This window comes from Carassius carassius, chromosome 34 (assembly GCF_963082965.1).
Source record: "Carassius carassius chromosome 34, fCarCar2.1, whole genome shotgun sequence".
In the NCBI taxonomy this organism is placed as follows: domain Eukaryota; kingdom Metazoa; phylum Chordata; class Actinopteri; order Cypriniformes; family Cyprinidae; genus Carassius; species Carassius carassius.
Genome location: NC_081788.1, coordinates 132,501 through 159,373, shown reverse-complemented (window position 1 = coordinate 159,373; position 26,873 = coordinate 132,501). Strand labels below are relative to the sequence as shown.

The following is a 26,873-nucleotide window of genomic DNA, read 5'->3' as shown; positions in this document are numbered from 1 at the left end:
CATAACAACAATTATAATACATCATAATACTTACGTATTTGTGGTTATAAGTTTAAAAGTATAATTATAACACACAATGAACTCCTATTAAATGGACTGTATCATATCTTGATTTTGTTTATTTAACCCTTGTGCATTGTTCAAATTCACTTCCCTTTCATTATGTTCGGGATGAAAACATCCACTCAATTTAACTGCTGTAAAAATGCATCAGATTCATTTTTTTTTTTCATTTTTTTTTTTTGCATAAATCTGTTAATCAACTTCAGTCCTGATCAAAACTACCAAATGTTTTTTAAAAATATCCAAGATTTTAACTCTTTAATTGCCAAGTTCATAAATGATGTCACTGATTTGGGGGAAAAAACACATAAAATGACTTATTTTCATTATAAAAGTAATTGTGGCTGGATTTTTTTTTTTTACTTTTTATAACAGTCTTGGGCATGTCAAAGATTAGTAGCAACATTGGCTTTGATGCATTTTTAGTTTTTGTGCAGCATTAGATTTACATTTTTTCTCCCTCATTTGTTGTTGGTGGCTGTTTTTGCCCCATTGACTTCCATTATAACGGCATTTTTTGATTGCAAAGCCATGACACCATATAATCATGCATTCTTGATTGTTTGTGGTTTTCCCTTTTGGAAAGAGGTAACATTTGTTATTTTTACAGTTGATCACTAGGTGGGACCATTAACCCTTTAGATAGGCCTGTGCAAAGAAAGCTTAGTTTCTGACTTGTATATGAAGCTATATGGAGTATAACAGCATATTATATTGTGTGTATATGTGTGTGTGAGAGAAAGAGAGAGAGAGAGAGAGTGAGAGAGACCTTTGTGCACTTACCTTGATGTATTTGAGAAAATCAAAATGTACACCTCAGGTCTCAGAACTACATGGAGTAAACAAAAGTGTTTTTATGCACCTGCTGCCTTTTAATGGTGGTGATAAGTATAGACTAAACAAAAGCAAAGTATGTGGACACTTGCATGCCATCGTGCTGATCATTTAATGGTGAGAAGAGCAGCAAGCAACACGGGAAAGGGCTTGACTTGTACTGAAGTTTTAGAAATGATTATGCAGCTTGACCCCTCCAGCGAGCTGCAGCTTATTTGAAGTTGGTATTGCATTTTGGTTCATAATACATTATGTTCATAAATTTGATGCAAAGTAGATTTTTTTTACAGGATTTTAAGGTTTTAAACTGGCTTTACCTTCAAGAAAAGACGAGCATTTCACACATAGGCCATCCGTACTTTTCACCATCAAAAGGCAGCAGGTGCATAAACACACTTCTTTTTTTTTGTTTACTCCATGTAGTTCTGAGAGCATGAGGTGCATATTTGAATTTTTTCAGATACATCTAGGTAAGTGCACAAAGGTCTCTCTCACACTCTCTCTCTCTCTCTCTCTCTCTCTATCTCACACACACACACACACTATAATTTGCTGTTATACTCCATATAACTCCATATACAAGCCAGAAACTAAGCCTTTTTTTGCACAGGCCTATCTAAAGGGTTAATGGTCCCACCTAGATAGATCAACTGTAAAAAATAAAATTTTACAATTTTTACAAATTTGTCCTCTTCCCAAAAGGAAAACCACAAACAATCAAGAATTCATGATTATATGGTGTCATGGCTTTGCAATCAAAAAATGTCGTTATAATGGAAGTCAATGGGACAAAAACAGCCACCAACAACAAATGAGGGAGAAAAAATTTTAATCTAATGCTGCCCAAAAAAACTAACAATGCATCAAAGCCAATCTTGTTACTAATCTTTGACATGCCCAAGACTGATAAAAGGTAAAAAAAAAAAAATATCCAGTCCACAATCACTTTTTATATTGAAAATATGTAATTTTGTGTGTTTTCTTTCCCCAAATCAGTTACATCATTTATGAACTTGGTAATTAAAGAGTTAAAATCTTGGATTTTTTTTTTTTATCATTTGGTAGTTTTGATCAGGACTGAGGTTGATTTAATAAATTTTTGTAAAAAATAAATAAAAAATATTTATCTGATACATTTTTACAACAGTTTAATTTAGTGGATGTTTTCATCCCCGAACATAACGAAAGGGTAGAGAATTTGCCCACAGTGTACCATTGAGTTTTTTTTTTAAATTTCAAAGCATTTTCCCAAAATTTGGGTCAAAATAAGATTTGTCACCAAAAATCATTCCATTAGCTCAAACACAGAGAAAGTTGTGGCCAAAATAAGACTCAACTTTACCCCCTAGTGGACGAAAACATCCCCAACAACGCATAAGGGTTAAGATCTGTACAGTATCTTACTACAGCTTGTGAGTGGTTAGATGATGAGTGTTGAGTGTTTCTGTTGAGCTAATGTTAATTAATTGATGTGAGCTTAATACTCCAACTGAAAAAAAAATGCAATGTTTTATATGGTTACACTCTATATTGACGGTCCCCTTAATCAATCGACTATAAGCAGCTTTATAACTACATGCCAACTAAATCTCATTGGAGTATTAATATGCTCAAGAATGATAGAATCTAGTATGGTTGAATAAACTAATGTACATGCTAAGACACTTAAGTTTATCTGTTGGTTGACCATCAAAATAAAGTGTTAGCATATATTTACAGTAGCAGACATACTAATACTCCAATGACCGCTAGTTGATATGTAGTTATAGAGTTACTTATCAACAGTTTTCTAAAGGTTACCATCAAAATAATCAAACTGATATTACAATAAAAACAGTTCAAAGCAAATGTGTCATATTACACTTTCATCTGATCTTATGGCTATTTGAAAGAAGTTATTTTTATTATTATTATTATTGCTTAAGAATACCATTTAAAATGTGTTATAAATACGGGCTTCATAGAAAGTGTTACCAGCCAACTGTAACTTCAGTATTTGTCCACCCACACTAGCAGTAACTTTACCTGCACGCGAGGGAACCGTCCGTGGGAGCACCACAACAGATATTTATTTGTAATGAAGTAATTTAAAAGCAAAGCGATTACACATATAAACACTTGAAAAATATACTGCCAATGTGTCCTCTCACAGCTTAAAATTTAAATAAACACTATGTGAGATTATAATTTATCTTCAGAGCACGTTGGAACAGTCCTGGAACAGCGTGACGACTTCTTTAAAAATGTGACTTTATATTGGATGCTTGCTAGCGCCAACTACAGGCTTTGGTGACACACAGGCAACTACAGACACACAGGCTTTGGTGATGTCATCCTTTTTTATTTTCAAAATGTAAGTGCATAACAAAAAAAATAAATCATGATTTTGCACACCAGAAAGGTTCAGAGATTGTATAACAACATATAATTTACATTTAATTTTCACAGATTTCTAATGTTATTTCTAAATATTATTATAATATGTAATATATAATGTATTTTCTTAGTGATTCTTTTAATTGCATTCTGCTTTATTTTGTTCCTTTTTCCTTTGGTTTATTATAGTGCTACAGTATGGAGTCAAGTCAAGTCACCTTTATTTATATAGCGCTTTAAACAAAATACATTGCGTCAAAGCAACTGAACAACATTCATTAGGAAAACAGTGTGTCAATAATGCAAAATGACAGTTAAAGGCAGTTCATCATTGAATTCAGTGATGTCATCTCTGTTCAGTTTAAATAGTGTCTGTGCATTTATTTGCAATCAAGTCAACGATATCGCTGTAGATGAAGCGACCCCAACTAAGCAAGCCAGAGGCGACAGCGGCAAGGAACCGAAACTCCATCGGTGACAGAATGGAGAAAAAAACCTTGGGAGAAACCAGGCTCAGTTGGGGGGCCAGTTCTCCTCTGACCAGACGAAACCAGTAGTTCAGTTCCAGGCTGCAGCAAAGTCAGATTGTGCAGAAGAATCATCTGTTTCCTGTGGTCTTGTCCTGGTGCTCCTCTGAGACAAGGTCTTTACAGGGGATCTGTATCTGGGGCTCTAGTTGTCCTGCTCTCCGCTGTCTTTCAGGGATGTAGAGGTCCTTTCTAGCTGCTGATCCAGCATCTGGTCTGTATACGTACTGGATCCGGGTGACTGCAGTGACCCTCTGATCTGGATACAGACTGGATCTGGTGGCTACGGTGACCTCGGAATAAGAGAGAAACAGATTAATATTAGCGTAGATGCCTTTATTCTAATGATGTAGCATGTACATCGAGTGTAATGGGAAGTGTTTCCGGTTCCGGTTTTCCATAATTAATGCAGCCTAAAAATCCTTTAATGGATTCGGATATTAAAAGCATGTTAGCATGTTATGTGTAAGCCAGGTTAAAGAGATGGGTCTTTAATCTAGATTTAAACTGCAAGAGTGTGTCTGCCTCCGGAACAATGTTAGGTAGGTTATTCCAGAGTTTAGGCGCCAAACAGGAAAAGGATCTGCCACCCGCAGTTGATTTTGATATTCTAGTTATTATCAAATTGCCTGGGTTTTGAGAACGTAGCGGACATGGGGGATTATAATGTAACAATAGCTCATTCAAATACTGAGGTGCTAAACCATTCAGGGCTTTATAAGTAATAAGCAATATTTTAAAATCTATACGATGCTTGATGGGGAGCCAGTGCAGTGTTGACAGGACCGGGCTAATATGGTCATACTTCCTGGTTCTAGTAAGAACTCTTGCTGCTACATTTTGGACTAGCTGTAGTTTGTTTACTAAGCGTGCAGAACAACCACCCAATAAAGCATTACAATAATCTAACCTTGAGGTCATAAAAGAGAAGAAAAGTAATCCGATCTAGCAGTTTTTAATGCTTTTTTCTAGGATAGGTTACTTTCCCGCCAAGCAATACGAAATACCTCTAGTTTTGTTTTCTTCCAACTGCGCTCAATTTTTCGGGCTGCTCTCTTTAGGGTGCGAGTATGCTCATTATACCATGGTGTCAGACTGGTTTCCTTAACCTTCCTTAAGCGTAAAGGAGCAACTGTATTTAAAGTGCTAGAAAAAAGAGAGTCCATAGGTTCTGTTACATCATCAAGTTCTTCTGAGGTTTTGGATATGCTAAGGAATTCGGATACATCAGGAAGAAGTGATGGTTCTACCATACTTGTAACAAGAAGTAGAATTTACAATTTTGGCTATATGAAGTTAGTTTAGTTTAAAATAAATAATGATCTGAGATATCATCACTTGGCTGCATAATTTCAACACTATCAACATCAATTCCATGACAGTATTAAATCTAGAGTATGATTTCGACAATGACTAGGTCCTGAAACATGTTGTCCAACCCCAATAGAGTTCAGAATGTCTATAAATGCTGATCCCAATGCATCTTTTTCATTATCAACATGGATATTAAAATCACCAACTATTAAAACTTTATCTGCAGCCAGAACTAACTCGGATGTAAAATCACCAAACTCTTTAATAAAGTCTGTATGGTGCCCTGGTTGGCTGTATACAGTAGCCAGTACAAACATAACAGGGGATTTATCATTAACATTTGTTTCTCTGGATAATGTTATATGAAGCACCATTACTTCAAACGAGTTATACTTGAAGCCTGCCCTCTGAGAAATCCTGAAAACATTGTTATAAATTGAAGCAACACCTCCCCCTTTGCCTTTTAGACGTGGCCTTTTAGCTAGCAGACGGTCGGTTTAGCCAGTCTGTCTGCTTCCTGACCTGGGCCCCAGTTAGTCAAGTATAAACACTAAGACTATGTACCATAATTCTAGAGAGAAGAGTGGCGCCACCCCAGGAGGGATGAAGACCATCTCTTTTCAACATGTCAGGTCTGCCCCAAAAGCTCGTCCAATTGTCTATGAAACCTATGTTATTCTGTGGGCACCACTTAGACATCCAGCCATTGAGTGATGACAATCTGCTATGCATCTCGTCACCACGGTAAGCAGGGAGGGGACCAGAGCATATTACAGTGTCTGACATCGTGCTTGCAAGTTCACACACCTCTTTAATGTTATTTTTAGTGATCTCCGACTGGCGAAGTCGAACATCATTAGCGCCGGCATGAATAACAATCTTACTGTATTTACGTTTAGCATTAGCCAGCACTTTTAAATTTGCCAAGATGTCAGGCGCTCTGGCTCCCGGTAAACATTTGACTATGGTGGCTGGTGTCTCTATATTCACGTTCCGTACAATAGAATCACCAATAACTAGAGCACTTTCATCAGGTTTCTCAGTGGGTGCATCACTGAGTGGGGAGAACCTGTTTAATGTTTTCATCGGAACAGAAGAGCGGTGTTTTGACCCACGACTATGCTGCCTCACTGTCAGCCAGTTGCCCTGCTGCAGAACCCTGGGAAGCGTGGCACTCACTGTTGTTTGTGTGTGTGTGTGTTTGTTTGTGTGTATGTAAGTGTGTGTGTGTATGTAAGTGTGTGTGTGTTTGTCTGTGTGTGTGTGTGTGTGTGTGTGTGTGTGTGCGTGCGTGTGTGTTTATGTGTGTGTGTGTGTGTACTTGTGTGTGTTTGTGAGTGTTTGTGTTAGATTGTGTGTGTTTGTAAGTGAGTGTGTGTGTGTGTGGGGGGGGGGGGGTCTGTGTGAGTGTCTCTGTGTGTGTGAGTGTCTATGGGCCCTATTTTAATGATCTAAATGCAAAGTGTAAAGCGCACGTTACAGGTGCACTCAGGGCGTGTCCAAATCCACTTTTGCCATTTTAACGACAGAAAAACGGTCTGTGCGCCGGGGCACATTTTTGGAATGGGCTGTCCCTGTTCTCTTAATAAGTAATGGGCTTAACATGCAATTAACCAATCGGAAAGTCATCTCACATTCCCTTTAAGAGAGCGAAATGCGCTCACGCCATGGCGGATCACTATGGCGGAATTTGTTGGTGGAAAAGCTGAATGCTTCTCAAGCAAAGAAACCGATAGATCATCTACTGGAAAAGCAGGAATCCACCAAAGCTTCCCAAGGTGAGGGATGAAGTAGAATTTCATTTATCATTATAAGTAGTAATAGGCTGAATTGTAATAGCGTAGACCAGGACAACTAGAGCCCCAGATACAGATCCCCTGTAAAGACCTTGTCTCAGAGGAGCACCAGGGCAAGACCACAGGAAACAGATGATTCTTCTGCACAATCTGACTTTGCTGCAGCCTGGAATTGAACTACTGGTTTCGTCTGGTCAGAGGAGAACTGGCCCCCCAACTGAGCCTGGTTTCTCCCAAGGTTTTTTTCTCCATTCTGTCACCGATGCATTTGCTAATGAAACAACGTGGCGCTGGACGGGAAAATGAGAACTACACCAGACTGAAACTATCAAACACACTTGCACTGTGCCTTGCGTCACATTGCCCCAGGTGTATTATAGGGCCCTGTGTGTGTGTGTGTGTGTTTCCATGTGTGCGAATGTCTGTACTGTATGTGTGTGTGTCTGCAAGGGAAAGAGAGTGGTAGAAATAGAGTATGTGCCTTCCATACATAATAAAATGTAATTTTGAGGCAAAAACCTGAAAATAATCTGTTGTTTTAATCCTGTTGTTTGCTATATTTATTAGCTTGGCCGGTGTCGTTGTGGGTTCTGGTTATTCTGCTGTTTTAGGCTGAAATAACTTATAACTAAATCACTTGTTGAAGTTATACATGTAATGTGGTCAGACCTGCCTGGAACTACATTCGCCGCGCATTTCCCTGAAAATACCTTTGTCAGACAATCAGATTCAAGCATTCACCAGCTCCATAGTATAAGCTTCTTAAAATACTATTGGAGCATAAAAGACAACATTTATGACTATGAGACAGTTGTTGTTCGATTTCATGGGTGAGTTCAAATCTGAAATTTTATCATAAGCTTGGCGAACCATTTTGGAAAATTTGAAAAAATTTGGAAAAGTTTGTCTATTCAAAGAGAGAGGAGCTGCGCTTGCATGCCATAGAGGCCTTTCAAAGATGAACGGTGAGAGAAACAATTGTCTTAAAGATACTTTGGTTTCACATAGGGCTGGGCGATATATCGAATATTAGCGATAACATCGGAATAATTTTGACGACGATGTACAATTTGAATATATCGGGAATATCGAATATTTCAAATTCAAGCATACTTTCCCAAAAGAACGCGCCGAATGTCCAAGAAAGGAACCTGTAACTGCTGACTGCTCTACGCCCCTCTACTACGAGAGCTGTAATGATAGCGGTTGCCAGATAACAAGAGTTTAAATCTCCGAGTCAGAGCTCCACTGTTACAAGGATTCATTTTCTGACCGGTGTTTGCTTATTTTAAGCAATCTGGCAACCATGCGCACGTGCTCACTCCTCATTGCGGAAGAGCCGCTGACGATAATCTGAAAACACTAACAAGCTGGAATTGAGCGATCTAATTAAAGCGTCGTTCAGCCGGTCTGTGTTCTGTCGTGAGATCTCAACTGTATTGTTTGCATTTGTGATCGCAAAATAAATGCACTTACTCGACCGCTGATGTTTGAATAGAGAAACATAGGCTATGGCTATTTGGAATTACTATTGGGGAATTTCACTGATACGTTTACCAGTTTCCATAATATAGACAGAGAGAATGCAAAAGTCTTTGGTATTCATTTATATATATTTATATATAAGAAATAGCTATGTGCTTCAGCAACTAGCTCCCCATCTAAGAGGGTTTTTAGTGTCAGTAGGACCATAGTTTCATGCCACAGAGCTTCTCTTAAAACCACAGACAGTTGACAGACTTGTGTTCTTAGCTTAAAAACGTGTTAAAAAAAATTAATAAAATACTTATCCCAGTTGCATAGTTTAAATTGTGAATTGCATGCACTAAAAAGAAGAATGCACTTTCTGTAACTGTTACTTAATTTGCACTGCTTCAGTTACATATAGGCCTACATGTATTCATTTAATAAAAAGCAGTAAGTGATCTCTTGGTCTAGATTTTTTAACTGCTTAAATTAGCTGTTTAATCTAAATAGTTTTTTTTAATGGGCAAAAGAAAATCATGTTTTATTTTTTATTATTTAAATGCAAATGCAAACATATCGAGATATATATCGAATATCGTAAAAATTTTGACAATATCGCCCAGCCCTAGTTTCACAGTGAGAGTCTTGCAGTCCTGAAGTCGGTCTGTAAAGTGGAATCACAGCACTGTCGTGTCTGCTGTTGATATATACACATCTCTGGTCAGTTGTTTCTGTTGGATCTGTGGAATTATACATCCATTAGTTCCAGATAGTGCCTGTGTTGTTGCTGTTGTTTTCACAGTTTGAGAATGTACGTGATTCAAATACACAAAGACAGGACACATTTTGGTGTCCGCATCGAATTAAATTTACAAGTAATTTTATATACAGTACACAGAAGGCATATTAAATGCAAGTGTCTGCTTTAATGTTTTCAATACATTTTATGAAAATAAAATGTCAAAGTATAGGTGAAATAATGTTCATAATGTTCATGAGTAGTTGACTAAGCTGACTAAGTTTGTAACAGTTCTCCTGTTACTAATATATACCAGTAGTTTTCTCCTGTGTATTTACCATTATTACTCACCTGAGCATTAGGGGGCGCTCTATTTGAGGTGAATTAGTAAACCTATTTAAGGAGACAAAGAAAGAGAAATGGTAGGAAGTTTTTTCTTTCTCTGTAAGGAGAGGCTTTCCTCATGGTGGTTGTAGCCTTTTTTTACCCTGGTTGAGGAACTTTAGAGTTCTAAGCTCATCTGTAAGTCAGTGTCATTGTTTCTATTTTGGTTAACAATTTCTGTTACTAGCACTTGGTTACGGTGTTTGTTTGTTTTGAATTTTGTTACAGAGGGTTTGTGTTCTAAATGTATATGGATTACCTGGGAGCAAAAACAACTGAGAAGATTGTAACTAAGAGCGATTTCCATTTAGTACTCGTGACTCATGAGTGAGATTGGTCTGGTTGGCCCCTTATTTCTTTTAGCACTTAAACTTAACGGATAGGTGTTACAAGTTTCAGTTCCAATGTGGTTTAAATAAAAAGAATTCAAACATTTTTCGTATTTTCCAGACTAAAAGTCGCACTTTTTTTCATAGTTTAGTTGGTCCTGCGACTTATAGTCAGGTGCGACTTATTTATCAAAATTAATTTGACAGGACCCAAGAGAAATGAACCAAGAGAGTGAACCAAGAGAAAACATTACCGTCTACAGCCACGAGAGGGCGCTCTATACTGCTCAGTGCTTCTGTAGTCTACACTAAAAAAAAATAAAGCGCCCTCTCGTGGCTGAAGACGGTAATGTTTTCTCTTGGTTCAAAATAAATGCGACTTATAGTCCAGTGTGACTTATATATGCTTTTTATCCTCATCATGACATATTTTTGGACTAGTGCGACTTATACTCAGGTGCGACTTATAGTCTGAAAAATACGGTAGATCAATTCAAACATATTCTATGTCTGTGTCATTTATTCTTTTTGCAAAACATTTAATTGCACCTGAATATAATGAATAAAAATCAGCCAGCTACATAAAAAATTGAGCTATGAAATAGTAAAATAGAGCTGCACAATTCTGGATAAATTGAGTTAAAAAAGAAATGAATGTTCAAATCACAGAGTGATGATCACGACGATGTGAATGCACACATCAAAGGTTTAACAGCTGAATCCTTTAGGAAAGGAGTTTGAATCTGTTTAATTAAAGTGCTTTTTCATGTTGTGACACCTCTCTTCCAACATGTTAGCTAATCACAGATTCTGGCAGATCGCAGCGTCGGATCCTCACAGACGGAAGTAGGGCTGAAACAAATCCTCGAGTAACTCCATTACAAAAAATTTAGGCAAATTCTTCTGCCTCAAAGCCTCTTTTAATTTATTTTAAATCTCACGTCAGGTTCTTTCACAATTATTTTTTTAATGTGACACAACGTGTTTACGTCACCCACAAAGCGGAAGGAGACTCAAGCGCTCCAGAAAACGCGTAGGGAATCGCGGAATCCAGTCATAAAAACGGAATTTACAGTTTAATGTGGAATGGCACAGAATTTGCCAAATTTTGAATGAATGAACAAAAATAGGTCATTGCACTTACATCAAATCACGATATGGACTAATATCTGTAAATATTAAGCCGGAACAGTCTATTTAAATATGAATCCTGCATGTCCGGCGTGTCTCTGTTAATGAATGGAGCAGAAGCGCGTCTTCCTTTATCACACACACTGAAGTGCGCGTGACGCCTTGTCCCTTCATCACAGTAATTGCACTCTTGTTAATTGCACTCAGGTGTCTTCACTTCATAGTCATTACCCTGCCTATTTAAACCGGTCTGTTTCTGTTTGTTTCATGGAGTCCTTACTTTCCGTCACCTGGTTTCCTCGCGTTCCTAGTTTTTCGAGTTCTTGTTCCTGTTTGTTTGTTTGTTTCTGTTTTTGGACTGATGTTTGGTTATGACCCTGGCTTGTTTTGATTCTGATTTTGGATTACCCAATAAATATCACACTGCTCTTGGATCTCTCGTCCCCTGTGTTCCCCGATCGTTACAAAAGGTACGCCAACCCGTCAAAATAAAAGTCAGGTTAAAGACTATTGTTCAGTAGAATGTACGTAGCCTACTACCAAAAAAAAAAAAAAAATCAAACATTATTTTTTTTTAAGGTTTAATCACACAACATTTCTTCCATGTTTTATTTTTAATAGTAAATCCCCTTTGTTTACATAAAAAGTTAAGTTAATTTTCAATAATTAAAAGATGCATTAAATTAATGTTTTATGTGTTTAATGTTAGGGTTAGTTAATCCATCTTTGATATTAATTTGGTCACTGTCGCTATGGTAACTGTTAAGGAATACAGCTTGACTCTATCCCAAAAACTGATGTATGAACATAGCCTCAGTCTCCACTGTGTTAGAGTAACAAAATGATGCTGTGACAAGTTGTATTATTCAAACCACTTTATAAAATAACTGCTTCAAACCAAATCACAGAACAAACTAGGTGTTCAGAACGGCATGGAAGTGAACACTTCTGTGCGGATTGAGAATCCCGTACCTGCAGACGCACATGTTTAGCAGGAGCAGGCAGCAGCAGGACTGTAATATCCAGCCCACACAGACCACTGTGATTCTCAAAGCATGTAATTTTTGTGTCTTAACTCAGGTGTATCATATGAAAGGAGGATGAAAGGTTGGGAACCACTGCTCTAAAGGTTAAAGTAAATACTTTAAACATTCTACTAACTATCAGTTACTTTGCAACTGCATGTACATGCAAAGTTAATTGTTTTTGATTGTTAATATGTGACGTGTTCAGACATGATCATGTCTGTTTTTGGTCTGGCTCTCATCATGTCCAGCTGCTGTTTGCTCATCCTCTCTAAAAGCAGCTCATTTAATCTCTTTTGTTGATGTTTCTTAATAGTGTTTAGATCTGTGTGAATACTGTAAATAATTAACGAACCGCGATCTGCTCTCTTCTCTTCAGCTCGTGTCTCTTCATGAGTTTGCCTTGTTCCCTCAGTCACATGAACTGTGTGTGTGTGTGTGTGTGTGTGCTTGCTTGGTCTGTTTCCACTCATGGAGAGATTCTCCTTAAATAACACAGTTTCTTCAGTTTCCAATTTGAAAGTACTTTATTGACTGGATCGGCTGGATTTGTGAACTGTTCCCTCATTTGAACAACTTTATTTCCACACACCACCTCTGCTCTCTCTCCACTTGTCAGTATTTGTAATATTTAAGTATATATTAAATGTGTTATACTTTAAAGTAGTTGGTTCCCAATAGTTCCTTGAATCACCTCCTCACTAATTCTCAGTCTCTGATCTTTCATCAATTTAAACAAAACCCTAACCAGTCAGTTTTAATGAGTGCAACATCTTGAAACTGTTGTATAAATATAGACACATAAAGGTGCACTAAGCAGTATTTGAGAAAAAAGAAAAGAAAAAAAAACTATATATATATATATATATATATATATATATATATACAGTACAGCCCAAAAGTTTGGACACACCTTCTCATTCAAAGAGTTTTCTCACTTAAGAGAGTCACACTGAAGGCATCAAGGGCTATGTGATGGGGAGTGATGGGGTGCTGCGCCAGATGACCTGGCCTCCACAGTCACCGGACCTGAACCCAATCGAGATGGTTTAGGGGTGAGCTGGACCGCAGACAGAAGGCAAAAGGGCCAATAAGTGCTAAGCATCTCTCGGGGAACTCCTTCAAGACTGTTGGAAGACCATTTCAGGTGACTACCTCTTGAAGCTCATCAAGAGAATGCCAAGAGTGTGCAAAGCAGTAATCAAAGCAAAAGGTGGCTACTTTGAAGAATCTAGAATATGACATATTTTCAGTTGTTTCACTCTTTTTTTGTTATGTATATAATTCCATATATAATTCCACATGTGTTAATTCATAGTTTTGATGCCTTCAGTGTGACTCTACAATTTTCATAGTCATGAAAATAAAGAAAATATATATATATATATATATGTTTGTATATATAACACACACACACACACTCACCTACCCATCCCCCAAACACACACACACAGTCATTACAGGGTTAAGAGCAGCAGATGTTGGGCTGCGTGTTTGGACAGACAATGCTCTGCAGTGACAGCAGGCAGACGCAGGTTTCAGATATCAGCACTGTTTATATGCTCACACACCACACTGGATGTGCTCAACCTCAATCTTTCTGCCTTTTAACTCATTTGATATTTGCCCTGGTTTTAAAGCCTAGAAAAATGTGCTATTCTTCAAAATGTTGTTCCCTTTCAGTCGGTCATGTTCAACGTTACGTCAATGACTGATGAAATTGGGGATCTCGCTGGAGAGACGAATCGCCTTCGAGTGTTAACAAAATATTATGAATATTGGCGTGTGAGATTTGCATCTCGCACCCCGCCCTGCAGCGTGGGTATAAAAGGAGATCGAGTGAAGTCGCACATTCAGCTTTTCGCTTCTGAGCCGAGTCTTCAGCTTTCTGAGCAGAGTATCGTCAAGACAGCTTTTTGACGAGTGTTGGCATTATGGCGCGTCAGCGGGGGTTGCCAGTGCTGCTGCTTTTTCTCAGCGTGCTGCAGCTTCCCATTCTCATGGGAATCAGCCCGGCCATGGTGATCACGGATGCTGGTGCCTCGGACAGGGCGGGACCCAGCACTTCATCCGGCCCACCAGCATATGACCACCAGCATATGACCTGTCGTTTACTGCATCAGGGGATGATCTAGGCTCTGGAGATGAAGATTCGGCTGCATTGTCTCTTTCTGGGAGAGTGTTGTGGCCCGAGTCAGATCCAGAGCTGACTGCTATGCTTGCCCGGGCCGCCGAGAGCGTCGGGTTGCCATGGAAGGCACTTCCTCCTGGGTGCTTCAACACTTCTGTGTTTTTTTCAAAACTAAAAGGGCAAATTCTAAAAGAGCTCCACGAGTGACGGGGTGTCTTTTTAAAGATGTCTTTCCACTCAAGCATTTCTGGATGTGGTTGCCTCCTGGCTCCATCTGATGGTCACAATCGCTGCATCTTGAGCACGCTGAGGCAGCATTCGTGGATGAGTCATGTTCTCCTTGTTGGAATATGACCATCGCGATGTTACGTTCAAGGCTATTCTATATCAAACGAGGAGGAGTCCCCCTCCCCATGCCCCGTTCTAGTTCCTGCTTCAAGAGGAGGGCTACTTCGGCTCATGTCCAGGGTGATTTGAAGATTACAGTGAGGGCTTCCCCGCCAAGCGAGTCTCCACTGCCCCCTCACTCCTCCAGCTCATCGTGCCCCCTGGTTTACCGTGATGTGGATGCTGGTGCCTCGGACAGGGCATGACCCAGCACTTCATCCGGCCCACCAGCAGATGACCTGATGTCGATAACTGTATCGGGGGACGAGCTAGGCTCTGGAGATGAGGATTCCGCTGCATTGCCTCCTTCTGGGAGAGTGATGTTGCCTGAGTCAGATCCAGAGCTGACTGCTATGCTTGCCCGGGCCGCCGAGAGTGTCAGGTTGCCATGGACGGCACCTCCATCTCCTGAACATTCAAGGCTGGATGATTGGTTCTTGGGGGTGCCGCACAGTGATCGTCGGCAGCCACCGGCAGCCATTGGCTCCGGTCAAGAGACCTGAAGGCATTTTCGGTAGACGATATGTGCCTTGAATTCGGGCCGGCTAACTCTCATGTTGTCCTGAGACCCTGGCCTGGGTACATGCCCAAAGTTCCCACCACGCCTTTCAGGGATCAGGTGGTAAACTTGCAAGTGCTGCCCCGGTAGGGGGCAGACCCAGCCATCGCTTTGCTCTGTCCCGTTCGCGCCTTTTAGCGCATTTACGTGGACCACACACAGAGCTTCAGGACCTCAGACCAGCTCTTTGTCTGCTTTGGAGGACAGCAGAAGGGAAAGGCTGTCTCCAAACAAAGACTTGCCCACTGGATGGTCGAGGCTATAGCCTTGGCATATCAGGCCCGTCACTTACCGTGCACCCTTGGAGTGAGAGCACACTCTACAAGAGCTGTGGCTTCCTCCTGGGCTTTGGCACGGGGCGCCTCGATAGCAGACATCTGTAGAGCTGCCGGCTGGGCGACACCTAACACGTTTGCGAGATTCTATAATCTCCGTGTAGAGCCTGTGTCCTCTCTCGTACTCGCTTCAGATGGCCTGAAAATGCTAGACCATCTCGGTGTCAATCACGCTTGCTGTGCCATTCCCCTCTACGGAGCGGATATGTGTGCTTAAGTGCTTCTCAGTTCAGTTTCCCTCTTGGCGAACCCTGTTGAAGTTTCTCCCACAGACTCTGCAGTCAGGCGTGGCGGAGCGCCAGACGCCAGGTCCAGCACTCGTGTGTATGCCCAAGGTCAGCCCTTGTGCTGGGCTAGTTGCCCGTGTGTAGTGATTACCCCTTTTGCGGTGATCCCACATGTGTATTCTTCCACGGTACGGCTTCCCTCATGGTGGCAGAGATCTCTCTGCCATCTCTGCTGTGTAGTGATCTCACCCCAGGTGGGCTGAGTCTACCGCAGGGACTTCCATATGTAGCACTGCCCTATGGCCAGTCCATATGTGTAATTTTCACATGTTACATTCTATGCACAGGATGTGGTTCCGTAGCGTTCCCCTACTTGGGTCCCAGTGTTATCCAATTCTCACTGTACGGAACAGCAGTGTGGGTTCCTTTGCCTAGGCCCTGTCCTATCTTCCACCCAACTGGTGTGGGGGGACTTGCCGGCTTTCGCAGGGCACTGGAGGGGGTCAGCAATAGTGGCGTTTTCCATACTAATCCCAATTACATCTCAGTTACGTATGTAATCTTCATTCTCTGAAGGAGGAAATGGAGATGTTACATTCCATCGCCACAGTTGCTGTACCACCGCTGTATAGCCGGGGCATAATGTCTCGGCTTCTAAGCGAAAAAATGAATGTGCGACAACAATCTCCTTTTATACCCATACTGCAGGCCGGGTTGCGCAATGCTAATCTCGCATGCCAATATTCATTGGCTTGTTTTGTTAACACTCGAAGGTGATTCGTCTCTCTAGCGAGATCCCCAATTTCGTCAGTCACTGACGTAACGTCTCCGTTCCCTCCTTCAGGGAACGAGGGTTACATAAGTAAACGCGACGTTCCTTAATAATTAAACTGAACATTGACTACAGTGATCAGCAGCATGGCATTATGATGATCTACTGATGCGTACAAACACCCATAATACAGCACTTTCACATTTTCACTTATATCGCCTCAAGCACACAGGCTAGAATTAAAATGATTGTTTTCTCTTATTTCACAAGTCAACCTGAATTTTTATTTTATTTTAATACTGTCCATAAAACTCTTCCACCATGTTCAGTTTTGGTGATTTTCCTCTACAACTGTTTTGCACAAGTCCAGTCACTTTTATTTCTTTGTCAAAGCAGCTTCACAGTGTTAAAGAGGGAAATAGCAGAATGAATGATGGAAAATACACTATGGAGTCAGTTCAGATTGTTTTGTTAACAAAACAAGCCAATGAATATTGGCATGCGAGATTAGCATTGCGCAACCCGGCCTGCAGTATGGGTATAAAAGGAGATTGTTGTCGCACATTCATTTTTTCGCTTAGAAGCCAAGACATTATGCCCCGGCTATACAGCGGTTTTATTGGTTTTGTCTCATTGCGCTGGGATATGGCATCACAGTATGGTAAGGGGTGTAACATTTCTGACACTTGAGGTATTTAGCCAATCACAATGCACTGGATAGCTGGCCAATCAGAGCACACCTTCTTTTCAGAACGATGAGCTTTGTAAAAATCTACGCATTTCAGAAAGGTGGTGTCAGGAGAAATGGGCTGGATTCAGTTGCGGGTTTACACAGAGCTTTATTGAAAGCAGAAGGCAGTTGAGTATCGTTCCACAGTTTAACTCGTTCGACAGCCGAGACCCAGAGAAATGAGAGCGGGAATCTTCTAGGAGTACTGCATTCGTGAGAACAAGAGGCAGAGCAAAACAGCAAAAGACACTGGAGCCTGAAGACAAGACAAGGTGAGTACACAGACCAGCTCGAGCTATTGGTAAGAGTAACAACAGTCTGGCCCCGAACAGAGAAACACAGGGAATTATAAAGGGAAAAAAATAGAAGAACATTGAGAACAGGTGGCGAACAATTAAGGTTAATGGAGAAACAAGGAGGGCGGGGAAAAATCAAACAGGCAGGCGCAGCAAGCTGTCAAACCATCCAAACACACATTCACAACCCCAAAATGCAGGTGATTAGCCCCGAACCCTGACAGTACCCCACCTCACCTGACGCTCCTTGAAGGGGCCTATCTCTATGAGTTGACAAGACAAACAGAAACCTTTAAGGACAGGAAAAAACAAACAAGATAGCCCCTTCAGATGGCTGACAACTAGCAGGAGCATCCTCCGAGGGACTCGTCAGAAGCAGCAGACAGCTGGTCTGATATGATCTTGTGATCGCAACCTCTAGCAGGAACAACCTCCACGGGCTTGACAAGGCAAACAGGAACACATCTCCACAGCCATGACCCAACTGGCAAAGACGACCTCAGGACATAACCGGTCCGACAGGAACATTTTACATGGCCCAGATGTGACCGGTAGGAACAACACTTGAGGACTTGACAAGATAGGAACAATCTCTATGGCCAAACAGACAAAGTAGGTAGGGGGAACCTCTGAAGGTGTAATCTCTGGACACTTGACAACATCTGTGGACATGACAGGAGGGATCTCTGGACACTTGACAACATCTGTGGACATGACAGGAGTGACCTCTGGACACTTGACAATGTCTGTAAACTAAACAGGAATGACCACGGGGGACTTGACATACGACTGACAGGAAAATTTTCTATGGGCTTGACAGGCATAAGGATCGCCATCGTAGACCGGCGGATTGTTGACATGGGGTTCAGAATAGTAGGAAATACCGGTGTGAAGAACGGACCCCCGGCTCGTCGCCTCTCGCTGAAGGCTATCCACCCGTGTGAGGAGTTCAGAGACTCAGGCACTAAGAGCATCCACATCCTGCGCGATGATGTTGAGCTGGATGGCATGCTGACCCAACAAAACTCCTTGCTGTATGAGAGCCGAGTGAAGTGGATCAGATCCCGCTGAATCCATAATTGGCCAGACTGTTCTGTCAGGAGAAACGGGATGGATTCAGTTGCGGGTTTACACAGAGCCTTATTGAAAGCAGATGAAACAAGGCAGTTGAGTATCGTTTCACAGTTTAACTCGTTCGACAGCCGAGACCCAGAGAAATGAGAGCTGGAATCTTCTAGGAGTACTGCATTCGTGAGAACAAGAGGCAGAGCAAAACAGCAAAAGACACTGGAGCCTGAAGACAAGACAAGGTGAGTACACAGACCAGCTCGAGCTATTGGTAAGAGTAACAACAGTCTGGCCCCGAACAGAGAAACACAGGGAATTATAAAGGGAAAAAATTAGAAGAGCATTGAGAACAGGTGGCGAACAATTAAGGTTAACGGAGAAACAAGGAGGGCGGGGAAAACTCAAATCAAACAGGCAGGCGCAGCGAGCTGTCAAACCATCCAAACACACATTCACAACCCCAAAAGGCAGGTGATTAGCCCCGAACCCTGACAGGTGGGGCATAGAGGAAAAACAACAATGTACATTATGGGGAAAATAATGTTTTTTGAAACTTAAACCACAGAAAAACACATTGCATTACACCAAATAAACAAATTAATGTTCTTTTTAGCAACGTCATGACCCTTTTAATGACTTATTCTGCATGGGTGTATTTCAGATGCCTTAATACACCCCATACCTAAATTTAATCTTACTAACTATTAATAAGCAGCTTAATTAGATTTATTGAGACAAAATATGTAGTTAATAGTAAGTTTGGGGACCAGTTCTCACTATTAATTAAACATGGACAAAATTTATTGTAAAAGATTATAATTCAAGGATTTAAAGGTGAACTCGGTATGTTTCACTGGCTGTTATTTGTATTCACACATTAAATTTAATAATTATGGCAGGTCTAACAGTGGCAGTTTTGTGTACTTTTATTAAAAAAACATTGCATAATGTTGTCATTTTTGTAACAAGATAAATCTTCTGATCTCTCTGGCCTCTAAAACACGGATATATGTGTTCCTGTAGCTCAATTGGTAGAACATTGTGCTATCAAGCGCAGGGTTGGGGGTTCGATTCCCTGGGAACACACGATAGGTAAAATGTTGATAGCCTGAATGCACTGTAAGTCGCGTCTGCTAAATGCGTAAATTTTATTTAAATTTTTAATTTAAATACTATAAAGATTATGTCGCTAACAGCTAACTAAACTATGTATTTGTGTGTTTGTCACATACATGTTTGTCCAGCAGAGGGAAACAGAGAACACCGTCCTCCTGCTGACGCTAAATTTGAGTTTGTGTGTGTGTGTGTGTGTGTGTGTGTGTCAACCTACTTAACCATATTTTGGGGACAAATGTGTACCCAAAAGTGAGCTAAACCTGACAGAATCTCCAAAGATGTCATCATTTGTAAAACTGGTATAAAAATAAAGTTTTTTTTTTATTATTATTGTAAAAATGCAGAAAGTTTTCTGTTAGGGGTTGGGTTAGGTGTAGGGTGTTAGAATATGTGGTCTGTACAGTATAAAAACAGTTACGCCCATGGGATGTCCCATTTAGATAGCTGTGTGTGTGTGTGTGTCCGTGTATCGCCTTTTCTGGACACACACCCTCATTTGACCAGTTTTGTTTTCTTGGAATTTATACTTTATTTTTTCCAATTTATTTCCAAATTTATTGGACATTCTTGTTTTATGAAGTTTTCTTCATAAATGTAGAAATGTAATTTTCTGTAAAGTTGCTTTGCAATGATTTGTATCGTAAAAAGCGCTATACAAATAAACTTGAATTGAACTGAACTGAATAAAAAATTGAAATATCCAAAGCAGGACTGAAGTAAGTTTTCTTCTGTATCTTTACTTCAGTCCTGCATTGGATATTTCAATTTTTTATTCAGTTAAGTTCAATTCAAGTTTATTTGTATAGCGCTTTTTACGATACAAATCATTGCAAAGCAACTTTACAGAAAATTACATTTCTACAATATTTAGTAGTAGCTTATAAGTGGTGACTGTCAGTTTGTGCACGTATGACAGGGTTTTTCAGAAAAATTAATACAAGACGTAGTCAGCCAGATGATGAACATTATTAACAGCAATTATTATATGATGCAATCACACTTTATATGTTAATTCAAAAGGACTTAATTAGTGCTGAGGTAAGACGCTGAGGTTTGATTAATTAGGAAATTCAGAATAAATATTCATAGAACAAGATGGCCTTTTGAAAGATGTGAAATGTAGAATGACTTTTAACTGTAGAGGTCAAGCATATGTTAAAGTGATTGAAGTGATCTATTACTGCCATAACTGTATGAGAGAAAATGTAATTTGTGTGACAACTGCTGAATTTAAAGCCTCTTTGTAGTGTAAAAGATAACATGTACATTCGGTAACACTTTAGAATACTGTTTTCTTACTTACTGCATAACTAATAAGGAATTATTGAAGAACTAACAGGTGATTATTCATTAACACTTAACTCACTACTGTTAACTACTAAGGAAGATGTGTTAACTAATCAGTATGTAATATAATTTTATGATTGTGTTAAGTAACAGTTAGCTAATCAATAACTAATGAATTCTGTGATACCTCCTGAAGAACTACTATTAATTATCTACTAGTTAGGGTTCAAGAAAGATAACTATGAAGTAACTACTAAAGAACAGTTATACACAAATAATTACTATAATAATCAGGCTGTGGCCCACAAATCAAGTACTTGAGTAAAAGTACAGATACCCCAATAAAATATTACTCAAGTAAAATTATAAGTAAGTATGTTCATTTTCAAAGTTACTTGAGTAAAAGGACAAGCACAAAGTACTACTACAGTAGCAACATTGTTACAGTCCACTTATTATCCTATATTGGAAATAAAATATGCATTTTGTTTGCTTCTAAATGTTTAAGTTTTGATTATAAAATGTTTGTTAAATTAGTTTAAATGTGGGCAGTATGCATGTTAAAATTTTATTATTATTACTTTATTAATTACTAAAGGGCTCACTATAATTTCACTTTAGAGTAGGCCTAATGTTTCAGGTTCAAAATAAGTCCTGCAGATTTATTTGATAATTCTTTATTAATTACTAATTGGTTACCTGTATTTTCACTTTTCCTCAGGCTTTGCCTTAAATACAGAAATGTAATTAATGGTAATGTGGTATATGCTGATGAGGTAAGTATCGCAAGGCACTGGAGTCGTGGTGGGGTTCCTATTGGAAGCTGATTTCTCACAAAACACACTCACAAAACAATTTACTACACAGGCAAAACCTCTATGAAATGTATTACATTTATTAATATTGCATTTTTATACTACTACAACTGCTAATAACTTTTATATGAAAGGGTCACAATTCAATGTAGTTGTGTATAACTGTTCATTAGTAGTTACTTCATAGTTATTTTTCTTGAACCCTAACTAGTAGATAATTAATAGTAGTTCTTCAGGAGGTATCACAGAATTCATTAGTTATTGATTAGCTAACTGTTACTTAACACAATCATAAAATTATATTACATACTGATTAATTAACAAATCTTCCTTAGTAGTTAACAGTAGTGAGTTAAGTGTTAATGAATAATCACTTGTTAGTTCTTCAATAATTCCTTATTAGTTATGCAGTAAGTAAGAAACAGTATTCTAAAGTGTTACTGTACTTTCTTCATGGAGCCTTGAACTTTTCTCACAGTACTAATGGATTTCATGAAACCTTGATGACTTTGGCTTATATGAGTAAGAGTGATGCATGTGCGCTTGGTGTGTTATGACTCTGTTGTCTGCACAGATCGTGATTAATCAGCATGATGTGTCTTTAGTTTCCTGATAGCTGAGTCACATCTGATCAGTTTGTATGCCTGTGTTAGGCTGGTGAGAAGGCAAATGTTATAAATGGCAAAAGGTTGTTAGGCCTGAAGCATCCTCTGTGTAGGAATATGAACTCAGACGTGTCTAGCTGTGGAAGCTCTGTTTGCATGCTGTCGCATCTCTTAAATGCTGTTCCCTGATAGCAGTTAGGAGATTTGACCCTCTACGTGCTTCTCGTGCAGGTACGACCCGTCCTCCTCGTGACGGGGAGCTTCATGGTGTGGACTACAACTTCCTGTCCGTGGAGGATTTCCTGAAGCTGGAGCAGAGCGGAGGACTGCTAGAGATAGGAACATATGACGGTACGTCAGACACTGCAAACAGCTCACATAAGGACTGCCGTGAGAATAATGTAGCACCTGCCCAAAAATACTGACAGAACTATGAATTCAGTAATATCTTCAAGCTGCTTCCGGTCCTGTGTGAAAGTTTGTCTAGCGCTGTTAGACAGTATGTTATAGTCTCTGACAAATGCATTAAACTTCCACCAAACTGTAGCGTCAGTGTTAGAGTAAACTCACACGTGGATTGAGCTGAGTGTGTGTGTGTGTGTGTGTGTGTGTGTCTCTCTCTCTTTCTCGGTCATGCTTTCTGTCCCTCTTTCTTTTCAAGCATGTTAATGGGTTCCTGGTTGCCTAGGTAACTATTATGGGACCCCCAAGCCACCCATCCAGCCTCTCAGAAGGACAGTGATTTCCCATGATGCTTTGCGAGACAATTGCACTGGTTCCCAGATGTGCTGCGATCGTATGCAGCATGCAGGAGTAGAGCGTACAGCGCTGCAGGAGGATGCAGAAATGAACAACACGTTCACAGGTGTGTGTCTGTCCGAATTCTGATGGGACTCTCATCATCTTTGTGTGTGTGTGTGTGTGTGTGTGTGTGTGAATGATCAGATCACAAGCTGAGATCAAGCAGGCATATTTCTGTGTGTGTGAGAGCATTTTTACTAGAGTTTAAGTTTGTTACTGGATGAAATATTTCGACTGTTACTACATATTGCATATTTTAGGGTTAGGGTTAACAAAATTTAATGTGTGTAAATTGAACTCTGTTTTAGCTGTGTGTATGTAAAAAAATACAGTAAACAAATGAAGCTGTAAGGTATGTAATATCTGTTTAATAAAAACAATAAGCAGATGAGAGGATGTGTTGTATTGTGGGAATTTGACTGGGATATACACTACGATCGGTAAAATAATTTATGATTTTTATGCTCCTCACCTTGAAAATAATATGAAACTTCTTCTTCAAAAAAAACGTAACAATCATACTGATCCCAAACTTTTGAGCGGCAGTGTATATTCAGTGCATTTGACAATATCACACAATTTTTATTAACTTGATGGTTTTTAAGAAGGTAGAACACAAATGACGTTGATGATTTCAGAAAAAGACTTCAGAAAACATTTCAGAGCCGCTTCCATCTGTAGAAGCTGAGTGACACACACTTGTGCAGGGGCTTGTGGGATATCTGCAAAATATGCCAAAGGAGCCAACTGGAAATGTTAAGTCTGAAACATAGCTGGTGTTTGCGGGGCCCGGTGCATGTTGAACCAGTGGGTCCTGTTTGAAATTGTTTAATTTTTATGTTAATTCTATTTATTTATTTGTGCTGTTTACACAATGTGTACACAATACACATTTCTCACATTATCACAGTTTATTTGGTGATAGTGATAAAATATGACAAGAACTCAAAGTTAAACTGTCAGAACAAATTAATCTTGATAATGTCAGATAACTTAGAAAGAATCGTATGTAATGAATTACAATCAACCAAAAACTGTTTTGACAATATTTATAACTATCAAATATTTTGTGGACCAATTATCAAGCCATGCTTAATTTTGTTTAGTCTGTGGTGTAAAAGGTTGCATTAACAATTAAAGAAAAAAACTTAAGTAAAACATGGTGAGGTCAAAATTTGGTCCCTTTTTTTTAATGGTAGTCCACTGTATAAAGATTTTTTGGGTATAATAGTCTCTAGTCATTTTTTTTATTTTTATATTACAACTGGTGTCTGAATATATTTGAGTTTGACTGTGGATTAATTGTTGTTAAAACTACAAGAGCAGTGAGTGGTTTTCTCCACTGTTTACTTTCACTTCAGACATAACCAACCGTTTCTTTTGAGGATACTCTCCAAGACGGGTATTTTGACATCATTTTGTATGTATTTGTTGTTACAAGAGCAATAAGAAGCACATTTCAGTGTTCAAGCCCTTTAAGACGCATCTCTCTGCATGTGCCCTTGGGAGCTGAAGTGGGCTCTTTCACATCTTTTTCTGTTTGCTTGTTTAAAATCTGAATTGTATTTGTTCGTTCAGGTGAAGAAGAGATTAAAAACTGCATGGATTCAGAGCAGATCACTGAACTACAGTAGACACTATAAACTACTGCAAGTTATTAGCCTTCATTTGCTTCTGAGAAAATGTAGGTATGTTTTGAAGTGCCCTGACCCCAACATGTGACCAGTATTTGAGGATTTCTGTAAAACTGTGATGACGACTGTCCAAACACACTCAGATCCTCTACAGACCTGTGAAAATAAATTAAACAGAATGGAAAAATCTTGTCTGACAGTGTGACAGCAGTTTCTAAATACAGTTGATCAGTAAGGCTGGTTTGGGAAGCTTAACTTTATGAGGGGTCTCCGCTGGTTCAAGGGTGTCTGAGAGTTTTTTGGTCTTTAAAGACTCTGAATATGTCCCGCTAGCTGTATATTAGCATTCAGCTCAGCTTTCGACTCGCTGCAGTCCTGGATAGCAGACCAGAGCAGTATGATCCCTTCTGAAAGTGTTGAGCGTGAGACCGAGGCTCAGGCACTGAATGCACTGAATGCACTGTGAGCAGCACAACAGATGAAGATCAGCTGATTATTAATGTCAGGGCTCGCCAGATTTACAAATCCCTGGTAGCTCTTCAGACAGGCACTATTCAGATTTTGATAGCTAAAACTAAATTTAACTAGCCCAAATAAATAAATAATAACCCCCACCCCCCCAAAAAAGAAAAAGAAGATTGGATAGGAGTTAAAAAATAATTCAAAAACATTTTCAAAACACAAATATCAAGGAAGGAATTTTATTTCACAATTTACAGGGTATCTGCAGGATTTTTAACAATCAAAGGCTTTTTATGACCCTTTGCCCGACCTGCTATTTAACACCACATGAGTGTAGGACAGTGTCTGTGGTAACAAATTAATCCATAAATTGACATGATTTACAGTTCAGATACAGGTTTTCACAAAACAAAAGATATGATAAAATGATAAACATCACATTTCAGCTTTTAAGCCATTTTTAAGAAAAGGGATGAGTAATGTAAATTATTATATTAATTCAAAATATATCAATATATATCTTAATCGTCTAGATTTTTAGAGGGCACATTAGCTTCCTTCACATTTACAACTCTGCATGTTTGCTGCGTAAGAACTTGTCCATATTAGCATTGATCTGAACAAACTACAGGCGGGATTATTGAAAATGCACATTCATTCTCTGCCACTAGGAGGCGCTGTCAGAAATATAATGGTTTGTCCAGTAATGGCAGTAAAGGAAGCAGCACTGGTCAAAAGATGAAAAGAAAATGCCATCAAACTTTTCTGAAGACAGTCGGTTCCCTTCAGATTCATTCACATACAAACTCCCATGTCGCCTTTTGACTTTGAAACATGCAGTGCTCGTATTTACTCGATCAAAGCATTAATCCACATCGCGATTCTTGTCTTTCCGTCTCCAAATGTAAAACAAAACATTTTTTTATACAGTTTAAGACACTGAAGACTTTTTATAGCCTTAAATTTGTGTCCTTAAATTGAAGACATTTTGAGGACCTGCGGGAACGGTCAAATAGTTCAGTCTAATTCAATATGGACTATTTTACCCAATCTTCATGTGTGCTGTGAATTTTTGTATTAAATATAGAAGTTGTACTAAATCAGTCTGAATTTAGTTCAGTAGTAAAAATGATCAGTAGAAATTATTAATCTAAACAAATCAAATTAACTTGGATAATTTGACCCAAAATTTGTATTTGTACCCGCTCTTCGGGTATGTGTGCATGTGTTTGTGACTGTTCTCTTGTGTTTCCTCTCATTTTCTCCTGTATTTTACCCAGAGTTCTTAGCTCGTAGTCTCTTCCCCTCTCCCCTACTGTGTACAGGTGACTCCAGCCGGCCGGACGTGCACGGCATGGTGCGAGACAATGCCCCCAGCTATGTGCTGAACAACATGGCCACGTCTCTGCCGTCCAAACCCCCGGGCCTTCCTCCGGACCAGGACCCTCTCGGACCGCTGCCGGACAACTGGGAGCTGGCCTACACCGAGACCGGAGAGATGTACTTCATCGAGTACGAGCCGCCACACAACACACGTCACTTCACCCAATACCATAGTACTATCATGTTGAAGATCACTCACACACATTTCAGAAAGAGAGACACATTAAACGTGTGTTATGTCTGCAGTGAGGACTGGTTCGACACAGTCAGAACATAAACT

The 26,873-nt window shown here is 39.6% G+C and overlaps 1 protein-coding gene across 8 annotated transcripts in view; it reads left to right on the top strand.

Annotated features, from left to right (window-relative positions):
* The window catches only part of LOC132115292 (membrane-associated guanylate kinase, WW and PDZ domain-containing protein 1-like), a 219,212-nt gene that overhangs the window by 103,625 nt on the left and 88,714 nt on the right, over window positions 1-26,873 (top strand). For all 8 annotated transcript variants that reach the window (XM_059523668.1, XM_059523667.1, XM_059523669.1 and 5 more), the window contains exons 3-5: window positions 22,545-22,664; window positions 23,002-23,178; window positions 26,536-26,722. In XM_059523668.1, the coding sequence (XP_059379651.1) occupies window positions 22,545-22,664; window positions 23,002-23,178; window positions 26,536-26,722 (484 nt within the window). The remainder of the gene's footprint in view (window positions 1-22,544; window positions 22,665-23,001; window positions 23,179-26,535; window positions 26,723-26,873) is intronic.